The 15,232-nt window shown below is 41.7% G+C and overlaps 1 protein-coding gene across 1 annotated transcript in view; it reads left to right on the top strand.

Annotated features, from left to right (window-relative positions):
* Positions 1–15,232, top strand: part of HUNK (hormonally up-regulated Neu-associated kinase) — a gene marked incomplete at its 3' end in the record, with an annotated part of 57,523 nt that overhangs the window by 24,545 nt on the left and 17,746 nt on the right. The window contains exons 3-5 of the mRNA XM_080353577.1: positions 4,496–4,551; positions 10,275–10,410; positions 12,235–12,362. Of these exons, the coding sequence (XP_080209703.1) occupies positions 4,496–4,551; positions 10,275–10,410; positions 12,235–12,362 (320 nt within the window). The remainder of the gene's footprint in view (positions 1–4,495; positions 4,552–10,274; positions 10,411–12,234; positions 12,363–15,232) is intronic.

Below are 15,232 nucleotides of genomic sequence, written 5' to 3'. Positions count from 1 at the left end.
TTTACAAATATCTCAAGGGTGGATGTCAAGAGGATGGGACCAGACTCCTTTCAGTGGTGCCCAACAATAGGATGAGGAGCAATGGGCACAGACTGAAGCACAGGAGGTTCTGTCTAAACATGAGGAGAAAATTCTTTACTTTGAGGGTGCCAGAGCACTGGAACAGGCTGCCCAGAGAGGTTGTGGAGTCTCCTTCTCTGGAGACATTCAAAACCCGCCTGGACACATTCCTGTGCAATCTGCTCTTGGGTGAACCTGCTTTAGGAGGTGGGCTGGACTAGATGATCTACAGAGGTCCCTTCCAACCCCAACCATTCTGTGGTTCTGTAAACCATCCCATGAAGAAGGCCTATTTTCCAATACAGGGAACGCTAACTGCATGCTGCTAGCTTCACTAGCTGACAAGGCATAAATATATGCTGATTCTCCACATTGTGGAAAGGCAGCTTGATCTTTCTTGACTGTCTTCATTATTCATAGATTTGACTAACTTGTACCATAGTTAGAAACTCTCAGCATCACAGAACTAACCCCTCAGGAAAAGGTAGAATTTGTTGTTTCTTTAGTATGTAATCACTAAGCATATTTTAAAGTTTTTTTGGCAATGAATGCCAGAAATTTGCTTAAGGGGAGGAAAAAAAATCCTTTAGTCCTGTTGTTTGAGGAGCTGTGACAGTGAGGAACAAGATCAGATTTACTTCAAGGAGGGAAACTGAAGGTGTCCAGCAACTGCATTTCTTCTGCCCGCCCCAAGGCCACACAGCAGCATGTGCTGCTGGCATAAGGGAGTTCTTCCCAGCCCCTCCAGTCACAAAGCAGCTGTGTCCAGCTCCAGGAACGCACCAAGAAGTGCACACCACATGCAAAACTGTGAGGGCCTTTGAGTCTACAGTGACCAGCATGTGTTCCTGATGTTCAATTGATGTTCAGTGCTCTGGGTCTTCCCATTGACTTCAGCAAGGACTTCAATTGCTGTGTGTGTCATACGTGGTAACTCACATTCTCTCTTGCAGCATGCAGCAATTAAAAACATGCAAAACCCTCTGCTGACTAAAATAAATAAAGTGGTATGTTTGCTTTGATTTGTTAAACCATTTATAATATCGTGCGTGAAATTCAGGGTTCCCTAATGCTTTCAGGTGCAATGGTGCTAGTTTTTCCATTGCAATGAATTAATGCATACATTCAAACAAAGCAGCAACTCAGATAAGCCCCTCTTTGTAAAAAATAATTAAAGTTTGAATTGGATAGAGCTGACATAATAAAGCATTTAGGAACTTTGGGGAAGTTGATCCTGTCTCTCAGTAGGATGAGCAGATATACAATTGAGTTATGCCACTACACTTTTTGTTAAAAAGAGGGTAATTTGGTGCGTTGTTAAAGTTGCCTGAAGTACTTACTGAATAACCTTTCTGTCCTGATGGCCACAGGTCTTGCCCAGACAGGAAGATGCTATTTGCACCTTTGCTGTCCTTCCTGACTGCAGGTACCTGTGGTCTCTGCCCCACTGCCAGCCAGCTGCAGGGGATGGGGCAGCCCAGGGGTCCTGCCCAGTGCCCACCCAAGGGTCCACATCTGTTTAGTAGCAGTTCTCCAGCTATGGCTTAGTCTGGGGATTTTTAGTTTGGTTTCGTACAGCTTTTGCTTTGTGTTTCTAAGGCTGGTCCATGGGGAAGCTTCTTATTAGGTTGTATCAAGGAGTAAAAGCCTGTTGTCCCAGCTCCCAGTGTCACACTGAAAAGAAGTGTTTTATTATTGACATGGGTTGACAAAACTGTGGTGCATATGGACTATTCTATCAGTTACCACTTACTGGCAAATCTGCAATAAGCATACAGGTAAACATCTTTCATTAACCAGGTCTGATTGCAGTCAATACTGAGCCTATATTTAAACTTTTTTTATCCCTCTGATAGCTTTAAAATGTCCTGTAACATTTACCTTTAGTGGTTCTTTTTTTTAACTTTGGATCCTTTTAAATATCTTATGTTTATTTTTAGCCCTTCTATCACTCATTTATTATTCCTATTGTCTGTGTGTCTTTTCTCCTCAACTTACAGCTTTCATCTTTCCATTCCCTTGCCTTTGTTTTTAAAGTCTTGCCTCTTCTTAGATAATGTTTAATATACTCAGAGCTTCCAAATGGTCCTTTTTCTTGCTTTGAGACATCATACTGAGCATTGTGATGTATGGGCTGAAGCTCCATGTGTTGATTTCAGTTTAGTTTAGTTTTTTTATTTATGTTTTTTTCCCTCTTTCCCATACTATCTGTGAAAACCTTCACCTGCAAGCAATAAAGGCACGAGACTTGAAGAAATAAGCCCTTTTTTGGCAGTAGAGGGAAGCAGAAGTGGGTTGGTCTGGATCCATCATCAGGGCATATCCTCCTTGTATCAGGCCATTTCTCAGTGGCAGCGGTCGTCCTGCAAGAGAACCTCCCTTTGGAGGACACTGGGTGGTGGGTCTGCAGCCCTGTCATGACACATGGAGTCTCCTGTGGATGAGGAGAAGGGGTGCTGTGGATTCCAGCTGGGCTCATGGGGTGCATGGTCTGGAGCCAGTGCTTGTTGCAGGAACAGGGCTGGAAAGCAGGCTCTTTGTAGGCTGGATCTTGGTCATAATGCAGCCGAGCGTGGTTCCATCTCTGTCGTGATATTTGAAACTGGCTGACACTTTCAAGGTGGCTGGTTTGCTCAAGTCATCACACTGGGTTATTGCCAGAGGAGGGAATATAACCCCCTCCTCCTGTCTCTCGCTTTATTGACTGAGTTACGTTACCTCTCTGTGAAGGGGACGGTTGCTGATGTGTTTCACCACTGAGCACAGAACACAGTCCTTGCCTTAGGAAGCCTGCTATTTGGCTGGACACTCAAAGAAAGCTGGATATCTCCCCTGAACACCTCAAATTTGCAAAATACTCTCCTTTAGTAGATTTATGTAGTATTTCTTCTATTTCTTTTTACATGTGGAGGAAAGAAAATCTTCAAGAATTGCTCAGAGGGATGCAGAAACATCTGTTCAATTCCAAGAAGGTGCTTGTGGTTGTATTGATGAAGCAAGTGGTGTCTTACCTGCAAGCAGTCTTTTGCCACAGGTTGATTTGAAACACAGCATGGGCATAAAATGCAATGGAGGGGAGCATTTAAGAAAGGCTTAGAGTTGGTCACAGCTGTTTTGCTTTCTTTCCCAGATCCTTTCTTGTGAAAGTGCTTTGTTTGGTTTGGTTGGTTGGCCTGTCTTATTTTATTAAGCCTTATATTTTCATCTGTAATAGAGACATCCTTCATTACTCCTTTTGCCTTACAAAGGCGAAATACCATGGATGTCACCGACTTCCCATAATTATAGCTGATGGCTATATTATCCAGATTTTTCTGAGGCATGCTGGGAGAAGCATTGCTGCCCGTCTGAGCTATTGCAATCCCAGCATGCTATTTGTTAGAAATATTTTATTTCTGGATAGGGAAAATAATTATTGTGATAAAGACACAGCCAACTGCCGGAAGTCACAGACAAGTAATGTAGCAACCTAAATGATTTCTTCATGTTCTGTTTAATGCTTGGTCTGTACAGTTTGGAGTTCGGGGGTGTTTTTGTTTGGTGTGGAGGCATAACCTCTGGGATATTTTTCTTGGGTAGAACATGATTTAGGAAAGCACGACCACATTGTTTAATGATGAAAGGGCACATGTGAAGTGAACAATGTGTTGACATGCTTGTCAGAAGGAGGGTTGGCCATCTTGTAGGGGGACACCACAATTTTATCCTCTCTCCCCCAAAACTGGTCCCAGCCCCGCTCCGTGCAGTGGTTCTGTGGGGCTGGGCAGCATGGCACAGTGGAGAAAGTACTAACATGGCACTCAGAAAACGCGTGTGATGTCTTCTCTTGCCTTTGTTACTGGCCTTCTGGATGGCATCGGGCAAGTCATTTCAATCCTGCAGCCTCATTTTTCCCCTCTAGCATGTGAGAGTACCAGTGCTGACCACCTCTGTAGGGAGTTTGGGTGCCTCGTCACCAGGGAGGGCTGAGTCTGGTCTCCCTTGTAGACAACAACCAGATGTTTGAGTCCTCAGATCTCTACAGAAGAAGGTTTATTCTTCAGCTGCAGCCAGTGAAGAGCCTTTGGTTTTGAAGAGTGATGAGAAAGTGATCTCCAGTTCCAAAACCATATTTGAAATATTTCCAATGTATAACATTTCTGCAAATTTTTAAGTACGGGAGAAATTTGAAGAACCTGATTAAGTACAGGATGTACTGACAAATGTTTATAAAGTTATTTTGTGCCTGAAGAATAGGTGTGAAACTGTGTATGAAAGCACTGGTAATTCTGGAGAGGAAACAATGTATGGGGCTTTCTGCTCTGGATGTGGAACTGTGTGTGCTGCTTTCATTATATGTGTTATTATATATGAATCTTGTAAATACACTGATGAGAGTGACGGTAAGTGGCTTCATTATTTTGGAGGCTCACTCAAAATATTTTATTTCTTTCAGAGACTTGAAGATAGAAAATCTGTTGCTAGATGAAGACAACAATATCAAGCTTATTGGTATGAAACCAGTTTGGCAATTCCAGTAATTAAAATTGGTAGTTATATACAGAGAGTTTCTGAGACTTCATAATCCTCCATGTGACAACTGCTAATGTTGCTGCGAAGAGGAGCTGGGAGAGCATAGATAGCAATCAAGCTGTTCCTGACAGCTTCTTGTGAAAAAAATGTTCCAAATAATTCAGCTTTATCTGGGTATGGGCATAATCCTTCATCTTTTAACCAACAGGTTTCATATTCAAACTGGGAACTTTGTAAAGAATTAAAGGATTGACACCACAGAAGTCATTTATTTTATTATCCTGATAATTTCTTATTTACTAAGGGTAGGATTCTGCCCCCATATGCATATGCTTCCGCTGAAGTCTGTGGGAGTTACACACATTTTTAGCAGCTGGCAAAATTTAGTCCTATATTTATATTCTTAAATTTGCTTCCAGCAGCCAATACAAAATTGGTTTAGAGGGCCGTTAAAAAATAAAAAAAAATCAATGTTAGACTCTTAATTGTATTTGGGTATCAGTTGTACGCAGTGCTCTATTCATTCAACTTGTGCAGACATTTTAGATTAATCATCGGTGGGTATAGTCTCTCACTGCCTTTGCGTAACGCCCATTAATGCTAATGTGGGCATTGAAAAGAAATCATGCCCTTCATAAAAAAACCCCGAAACATCTGTTTGTATTTATCTCCATGCCTACACTTTTGCCAACAGCAGTGTCTGTGGTTGCAGACTTAAAAACTCAACTGACTTTCTTCAAAAGGTTTCATAATTGGAAAAGTGATGAAAAACACAGCTTTCAGGTCAAATGAGCACTCACTGTAATGTATAAAGCACATACATATCCAGACAAACAAGAGGAGGATTGTTAATGAAATCTGAAATACTAAAAATTTACCTAGGGAATTCAGTCTTCGGAAATACTACCACAACTTTTAGTCATTATTTTGCAGCGAACCAGCCGACTCTGGGAAAATAATAGCAAAAGAGAACTCTGCATTACCTCAGCTATGGGTCAAGAGGATACCGATATGTTACCATGAATCATTCATTAGTAATGATGGATACCACCCATTATCTTGATTTAGCAGATAAGTGAGACCAGATGGTTTGCAACAGTTCTATCCGAACATCTGATAAAGGATTTCTATAACTTTCCTGTTATTGGGTGTTTGATTACGCAACAGTATGTGAACTTGACATCCAAACCCAGACCTAATCACATGATACATGTACAATTAAAACTCACATGAAAAAAATGACTTCAGAACTGTTCCTGCAGTTTCATTTGCTTCGGTTGCATAGAAAGGTCTCCTCGCAGTGGGTGGTGTGGGAAGAATAGAGAAAAGAGACAGTTCTATCTTCTGTAGCCTTGCTAGCATTGAAATAAATTGTCCTCAGGTCTGCAGCCTGATGTTTTAAGCAAAGCAGATTGTACACAGTATGTATTTTAAAACAAAGCAATTAAATCCCACCATCCAGCTGGGTATGTTATAGAAAAATAAAGATTGCTTTATTAGTAATAATTTTGCTGTAAGTAAAAACAGATTTAATATCAGCCAGCTCATGCTGTATCTCGACAGCAATGCTGGTGACCTCTGGTTGCTCACCCTGAAGAAGCAGTGCCTCTGTTCTTCGTGCTCTGCCTGCTGTGCTTGTGGGGAACGCTGGAGCGGGGGCCACCAAACCCAGCCTCAGGTCCCTGGGCAACCTCTCCTCACCAACACCTCTTTTCCGGGTGGTCGCAGTAGTGCTGGAGTTGTCAAGCAGCTTTACCTTACCACCAGGGTTTCCCAGAACAAGGACAATATTCTAGCACCTGTCTGTGGCTGGTAGAATGGGCCAGATAATTTATTCCTTTCTCCTCCCTGCCTGTTCCCTCACTCAGCTCTTTCAGCACTTAGTACAATATTTATGTAGCTGTTTTTCTAGAAACCTGATGGGTCTGTTGTGTTATTGCATAGTCCTACTAGCACTAAATCATGTCCCTAAGAACCTCGTCTAAACACCTTTTAAACACCCCCAGGGATGGTGACTCCACCACTTCCTTGGGCAACCTGTTCCAGTGCCTGACGACCCTTCCTGTGGAGAATTTTTTCCTAATATCCAACCTGAATCTTCCCTGGAACAACTTGAGGCCATTTCTTCTTGTCCTATCACTTGCTACTTGGGAGAAGAGACTTGAAGCTACAAAAACAGCTCACATTAACTGCTTTGGGGTGGGAGCTTGGTCTCCGTGTCTTGTGCAGCTGCAAACACATGAGTACCTAATAGAAATGTTGCTCTTGTAATAAGTGTGAAATGAAGAAAACCCACCGCAAAAAAGAGAAAAAACCCACCGCAAAAAAAACCCGGGCCCAAAAAAGAGAAGGTGAAATGAAGGAAGTGACATTGAAAGTCCCTACTTTCATGGATTTCAATGGGAATTGAATCACTTGAGTCCTTTTTTTCACCCAGCTGCTTAATAGCACCTTGCTTTTGTTACACTTCTTAGCTACGTGACAATATCTGATAAAGAATTTTGTGACAAGGTGGTTTATAATTTGTTCTTAGATAGTATTATTAGAAAAATTCATTTGCTGTGTTAAGTGGCCTTATTCTTAGCTGTCTGTTAAGTCTCAAATCTAAGAACATCAGGATAGGAAATGCTGGAAATGCTTCACTTCTCTTCATCTACCAACCCATGGTGGTAGGTGTCTGATAAAGATGCTATGAAAAGCCACTCATGGGCCACACCAAGTCGTTGGCATCCTGCTCAAGGACCGATACCACCAAAAGGACCCTGCCAATACGTACATAGCTCTGCTGAGCACTGTGGATCTCTGGTGCTCAAACTTGTCCATGAGGTTGGTGCTAAGGCTTCTGCTATTTAATAACTCTGTCCCTATTCTAACTGTCACAGCTTTGGAGATAGCCATATATCCATAGCTTAATGTTGATTTCCTGGAGGCGTTAAAGAGTAGTGGTGTAATGCGATACTTCGAGAGTACGCACAGTATGAGCAGTGGGGGTGGTGGAGTTTCCATGTCATAATATTTACTTTGGAAAACCACGTGTGGCCTTTGATCTGAATTCTGTAATTAGCTTGGCTTATTGAGAGGAAGCCCGAGACAGAGGCAGGAATGGCAGTGAAATTATCAGAGCTGGTGGTAATATCATTCTTATCAAGATCAGCAGTGCATCCTTAGCAAAAGTCACACTGCGATCACAATGTGCTGCCACAGTGTTAATAACAACATTCCCATTTCTTTCACAACAAAATCCCTGTCCCCAATATGCATGTATTTGCATGCATTCTGCATTTCAACGAGCACTAGAAAAAATGAGTATACCAGCCTAGATTAAAGGCATGAGCTGAAAAAAGTGAATAAGATGTTTATAGTTTAAGCAAATAAGATAGTGAAAACCTCCACTAGAGTATACCTTCATTGATAATGATAAAAGGATGGTGATTTACACTATCTCAGAATATAGCCCTTATATAATTTGATTAAAAAGGATTATATTACAGTCAAGTAATCTTGAGGTGGTATGACATAGCAGGGTGAACACCATGGATAATACTGTGTGGAGATGTTATTTCTAGAAGTTTTAAAAAGTCTTTTACAGCTGACATAACCTATCTCGGGCCATAGCTAGTAAATACATTAATGAAGTAAAGGGATTCTCAGAAGTATTTGTATAAGCCCCAGAGATAATACATATCTAGCAGAGATGATTAAGCAGTGTCCAGAGACAATTGTTTCCCATCAGAGGCAAGGAAATTGTCTCGATCCTTCCTTCCGCTTTGACAATATTCTCCAGCAAACCCCCTTTGAGCCTCTTTGGATATTTAAATATAGTGATTCTTGCCTCTCTTGTGCTTGTCTCGCTCTTGGAGATGCAGCCAGTCAAGTGGAAAGCTCTGTGAAGTCATTTGGGCACTCCAACTCACATAGTCATCTTTATAATTGCTTTTTTTTAAAGCATTATAATTTTTTCACCTGGTTTTATAAGGGAACAAGGTTGATGTGACCACTCTGGCAGGGCACTTCTGATACCTTGCAGAACTCCTGTCTGATTTCAGCCAAATTTCATATGGGGGTAAAAGCTAAAGGGCACGCCATTACTTCAAGTCTTATGCAAATAAGTAGGCAAATAAGGGAGAGAGATTAAAATTAATGACTCTGTGGAGGGAGAGTTTTTATGGGCTCAACAGTTGCCTGCTACATTTGACCTGCAAGATGTGTTGGGTTTAGCCCATCCAGGCAGGTGGGTGGAACACCCAGAAATATGCAGGTTTACGAGACGCATGGATGCAAGACACCGCTCTATAGGAAGAGGATTCAGTGTTCTGCTTCTCCTCACTGCCTCATTTCTGTATAAGTCCGTTTTCTTTTTAAACACATGCATTCTGGGATTTTTTTAGAAGACTGGATCAAAAAAAAAAAAAAGCAAGGAATTAGATGTCGGTGTTCTTAATAGCAGTATTTTTGTTGTTGCAGCTGCCATCAATAACAAGTTATTAATAAATGTGAACATCTTTGATAGCGACTTCCCTAGATCCACTACTTCTGCATGTGCTGCCCTGCAGCAAAGGCTGTTCTCCCAGCCTGTCAGCTTTGCCTGTGTCATCCCCCTCCTTGTGAGCTTGTCTTGCTTCTTCCCCTTATCACATCAAGTTGTTCGACTTTACTTTGAAGACCCTTTGCAACCTCTCCTCACATTCCATGTCAGCTGTGGTTTCATAATTGCTTTCTCCCAAGCCAACCATGGACTACCACGAGGCAGGGTGGGCTTGTGCTCCTCTGGCTGCACATGTTGCCTCCAGCTGCTTCTGCCACTGGTGAGACTCTGCCTGCCTTTCTTTCCTTGCTTAGTGGTTTAAATTTTAAGATTCTTCCCTAAACCCAGCTGAGCCTGCAGCCATACCAGCGCTGGAACAGACAGGGGAGATTTTGGGAACACCCTTCTCGGCGCCAGCCTGGGCTTGGGTTTGCTGAGAGCACTTGGGAAACCACAGCCTCCTTCGGTGCGGAGAGGCTGCCTCTTGGCTCCCATCAGCTCATGGTGCCAGGCTTTGCCGGTCCCTCATTGTTATTGCCAGCAAAAGAATGTCAGATACACCCAGGGACCAGAAATACAGTAATTCAAGGCAGAAGTCAGAGAGGGGGGAGCCAAATCAACATATTCTTCTTGCTCCAATATGTCCCTGTGTTGTTTCGGAGCTGAAATGTTGATTCTGCAACCCTCTGCGTCTGTGCATTACCACAGTAGACCCAGAAAGCAACCCCCTCCCCACCTCATCTTATATCTGATGGCTCATTTACACAATTTAGAGGAAAACATTGAAGAAGTCCCAACTTTGGCCTCTACATAACATACTACAATACTATGGGATCCATGACAGCCTGAAGTGGCTTTCTTTCTCATCCACATCATGTAGTGCCCAGGACAATCTCAGTTCCAGTTGTTGCCATTCAGTTCCAAGGGAAATGTAGTTGCTTTGTGTATAAAATTGATAATTGTACATATTCTAAGTCTTTTCTATTTTTTGGGGAAATCTCTGGTTATTTAGCACCTCAGAGAAACAAATTTTATAGAATTTTTGCATGTGCATGATTTTTCTCTTAGGCAGTTCGTTGCTTAGCTTTTGGGAAAAAATGTGCTTTTTTTCCTTGTGTTCTAGCGCGGTTTTGCTGTATCTGTCTCTTTCATAACTCTGTCTCTGTGCCTTTCACAGACTTTGGATTGAGCAACTGTGCAGGCATCTTGGGTTATTCTGATCCATTCAGCACCCAGTGTGGGAGCCCAGCATATGCAGCCCCTGAACTTCTGGCAAGGAAAAAATACGGGCCCAAAATAGACGTTTGGTCCATGTGAGTTACTTCTCTAGTTTATAATTGTTATTACTGTCATCATAACCCATTGCTCAAATGAGAAACATTATTCATGTACTTGGCTACTCTGAGCAAGAAAATCTGTTTCATTAGCATGACTCTCTGAACTAAGCTGCACAGATATTGTGTTCTGAAATAGATCTTTTATGTACCTATATATAGCTTGCTAGAACATATAGCATAAAGAGATTGCAGTAAAGCACAGCTGTTGATCAATCATGTTCAGACACAGTAGAAGACATGGCTTTGGCACAAGAGGGCCAACAGCTTTTTTTGTTTTCTCCAAAGGATCCTCAAGCATTCACGTGGGCTCTGGGTGTTATCCACAGTCAAGTCTGACAAGAAATGCAATATGAAGTCAAGTCATCACTTTTAAAGCATGGTTTTTAAAGGGGAAATAAAAATGGCCAGAAAACATGTAAGCTTTTGTGAGCTTATTAGTGTTCAGGCAAAAGAACAGACAGAAGTCCCTGGTGCCAGAGGCAGGAGAAGCTACAGAGATGTTGTGGAGACAATTAATTTGTCTGCAGTGCTGCTGTAGACTGTGCATCTCCCACTACCCTCCTATTGGCCATGGACATGTCAGTCATCCTTGTCAGTCCTGGAGAGGCATTAGCTGAAATAAGTCGAGTTTTAGCTTTTGCTTTAATGTTGACAGATTTTCCCTCACCAAGTGGGGATATAAACATTTGTATAAATTTCAATGAAATAACAGAATTACAGTACTGCTTGGAAAATGTGAAGTGCTGGAAAAACACTACTACTGCTAAGAAAGGTTGGCCAGAGTTTATGTATCAGACTAGGACCTGGGTCAAATTAATCTCTCAGTTTGACCAGGTGAGTTCCCTGTTGCACTTCAAGGCTCTTTAGAACTTCCCCGGCTGAAGCCTAATTTGCAGTCTGCCCTCCTAGAAGACCGACAGCTCAATCATTGTATGGCTTCTGAACTTCTCACTCCAGCAGTGGGCCATCCGTCCACATCCAGGGTGAGGGTACCAGCCCTGAAGAACATGGGCAAACAGAGCACAGTCATTCTTGTAAACCATTTAAATTTATCCAGTAATAAAGACCTCCTCTTTTTAAAAATAATTGTTTTTTAAAAAAAGAAAATACGGTTAACTCTTACCCTTCCTCATAGCTGAACAAATGGTGTCTGTGATCACAGTTCATGATAGCACACCGGTTTGGTTTCTTTTTGTTCACATATGTGTATTCAGCAGACTGGGGAAACAAATTCCCAAAAGGGAGGAATTCCACTCAAATTGAATTTAAAGCCCTTTTAAAAGGAAAAAGAACAAGAATGCCCAACACGCTTTTCATCCCTAACTTGGCTGGGCATAAACAAGCAGTAAGTTTTCTACTCTGAAAAATGTAATTGTTCTGCACCTGATCTTTGGGCTGCACCAGAGATGGTGGAGGTCACCTCTGGGCTCTACAGCAGGACCTGCCATGTTCCCGTTGGTGCAGGCAGCTGTTCCACAGCCGGGGCAGCACCAGGATGAGGCCTCCAAACACCGTGTGTTCGTGCAGCCTGAGGAGAGACTCACTTGTGGGGTGGCATTTAGCCCAGGAGTTGCCCAAGATCTGGGCTCAGTTCTGTGGCTTCCAACTGATGTCATACACATTGTGTGACCCTCCACGAGCAAAACTCTGGGAATTCTTGCCCAAATTATTGGGTGCGACAGAAGAGAGAGCCTGGTTAATGTCAGACGTTAAAGATGAAGTACAGTCACTAAAACCTAAGCTAAATTTTTTCCTTGTTCCTGAACATTTTGGTTTCTTTTTCTCTGTGTTTTCTTTTAGTGGGGTGAACATGTACGCAATGTTGACTGGAACATTACCTTTTACCGTGGAGCCATTCAGCTTGAGAGCTTTATACCAGAAAATGGTGGACAAAGAAATGAACCCTTTTCCCACTCAGCTCTCTGCAGGTAATCAAGGGGGTGTGCTGGGACCTGTTCAGATCCAGTCGGTCAGAACCACTGCATTGAATTCTGGATTGTGAGTCATGCTGCCGACATGGCACACCAATTGAGAAAAATACTTTTTTTTTAGTCATTTTAGCCTGCAAAAGATCTGCAGGAGTTGATGTAACATAACTCCTTTTGCTTTGACTTCTGTATTTAAGCTGGAGAAGTGCCAGGTCGTGCTGATCACAAAGAGGAACAGATCTGTGAAAATCTGTGAAGTTGCTTTTGTAGAGTAGTTGGTCAGTTTTGCACGTTCAGAAGATTTTAGCATAGAGCATGGATGCAGGAACACATTACTTTGGAATAACAAATTCCTAGGCATTATCATGACTGACTAAGGCTGAGTGATAACCTACCTTGAATGACCTCACATTTATTGTGGAATAATGATGTGCACACAGAAAGCTATTTTGGGACAGTGGCCTGTGGTAACCTTTGTGTGTTCACAAAATGCAGAATTGTTGATGTATTAGTATTAGAAGTATTAATTCCTGCTTCAAAGCCATGTCACTAGGCAACAGAATAATTTTTCATCTTATAGCAGGACTGTTGTCAGCATTTGGAACAAACTCTGTTTTGTAGTTGGGTTTTATTTTTGTGTGCTACATTTGTTGTTCATAGAGAGCTTCTGTTCTCCATATCTGGCAGCCTGTTTACAGGGGACAATCAAAAAAATTCAGAGATTGCATGTAGAAAAAGGGTAACAGAGCACACATTTTTACTTCACACTGAGGCCAGCAACCATTGTCATGGGAGATAAGAGAAAGCCTCTGGAAACTGTGTCACAAGATGAATTCTCCCAAGTATAGATTTACCTACATATGGAAGAAGTAGGTAGTTAAGGGTTTTCTCACACAGATTTTCTGTGGCTCAAATGGAGTATGTTGTTCCTTGTTCACTCAGCATCTGTATGAAGTATGCTTTCCGTGCCTACAGTTCATATTGCTGGCATGTTGTAAAGTGGCGGGTTTACAAGTGAGTTGGGATGCTACGAGTCTTGCCATCTATTTGATGCAATTAGAGTGTTTGGTATTTCCATTCTGGAGACATCCTGTTAGGATTCAGTTGCACAAAACAGTTATTTTAGTGTTCTAGCACACGCTCTAAAGTCCCACTGAGTAAATTAAAAGAAAGGTTCTACTGACTGCTTTGTGCTGTACTGATCTAGATGCCAAATCCTTCATCAGTTGCAAATTCACTCCTGTAGTCAGGGACTTGCATGTCATAGTAAACATTTTCCAAGTGTCGCAAAACATTTACCAAACTTACCTCCCAGAGTGAGGCTTTTACCAATAGAGAGCAGTTATAAGATGTCTGTGTAGTGTCTTTGAATCAATGGACTGTTTGCCTGATCATTGTTTTCTTTCAGTCATCTCTAAATGGGAGATTTTACTGACTTCAGTGGGACAACTAATGTATTGAAGGCTGAATCACCCACAAAAGGTCTGTAGAAGACCAGACCTGGGTAGCAAAAAAGATAACATTACTTTTAAACAGGTTTAATTTTACTTTTTCATTAATCCTACCATTTTATAACGGAGATCAGATTTTCTCGCAAAAGCATGTCTGTAGCATTTGTAGCTCACTGACACAATGGTCTCCAGTGAAAATAGTATTGTTTATCCTGTGAGAACTATAGCAGCTTGAACTTTCAGAGATGATGGCAAATTAATGAAATAGATTTAAACGTGTTAACCTTTACTCACTGTGAACAAAGGTACGCATCAGTTCTTGATCTAAGTCAGCAGCCTTGCTCATTCACTGACATGGCAAACTGTGATTTAAGATGGCATTTGTGCTTGCCACGTTTAGGCTTTCGGTCAGTAGGTAGAAGCTCTGGTCCTCTGCTCTGCCAATTGTTGTGTTTGTTAACTTCTTAGGTTTATGGATCTTTTTATCTTTTTTTTTTTTTTTTTGGTCTGTAAATTCACATATATAGTAGAGATTTTTTTTTTTTTCAGGATTCTGTTTTGCTTGTTCAGTACGTTGTCTTTCAATATTTCATTTCACCGTTACTGAACACATGGTCCCATTAAGGTAGCCAGTCTTGTCACTAAGCAAGAGTATGCTTTATTTGTATTAGTTAAAATGTTGGGTAACCCTGAGTACCCAACGCAACTGTGTAGCAACAGGGGAAGTCTGGAATTAGTGTTTGATTTTCCCAATTAGGAAACCATTTTCCATTAAGCTTCTTAAACAACAGAGCTATCTGATTATTGATTTTAAGTAGCAGAGTTCAGTTGTTCAGGAAGTTGGTATATATTTAGCACACATTCCTTTTTTATCCTCAATTTACCGCTTCTGTGTGTTCATGGTCTTCCTTCTGGAGCAGAGAAAGGCAGTACAGATAATAAGAAGAGTCATCATCTATCCATGCATGTAGTTTGGAGGAAGGATTTGATTAGGTGGACCTTGCTCATGGCTTGTGAAATGACCTAATTTCATTTTCTCCATCCAGTTTTGTAAGCAGCACCTGTACGCCTCATTTTAACCGGGCACACACCCTGACAGTGTGAGCAAGACAGTAAGTTGGTTTCGTTCATGACAAGGAACATGAACACAGCAGACGTCTTGTAGTCCCCACTGAAGCACTCTCCATTTCTCATCATCACTGAGCTCATGATGCTCAAGGAAGTTAAGAGAGAAATGTAGTTTCTCATGATGCTGCTATCTTATTTGACAAAAATCAAAGTTTGCCCCAAAATTACACCATGGGAACAGAATTCCACCAAGAATTAGGTTAGTGCTGGCCTGAGCTCGTGATAAATGAGGCCTCACATAATAAAGCCCTGGCAGGGTGGTTCACAGCCCTCTTTGCTCACCAGCTCACT

This window comes from Nesoenas mayeri (assembly GCF_963082525.1).
Source record: "Nesoenas mayeri genome assembly, chromosome: 1".
In the NCBI taxonomy this organism is placed as follows: Eukaryota; Metazoa; Chordata; class Aves; order Columbiformes; family Columbidae; genus Nesoenas; species Nesoenas mayeri.
Note: the sequence above shows the minus strand (reverse complement) of the source record. Positions and strands in the feature narration are given on the sequence as shown.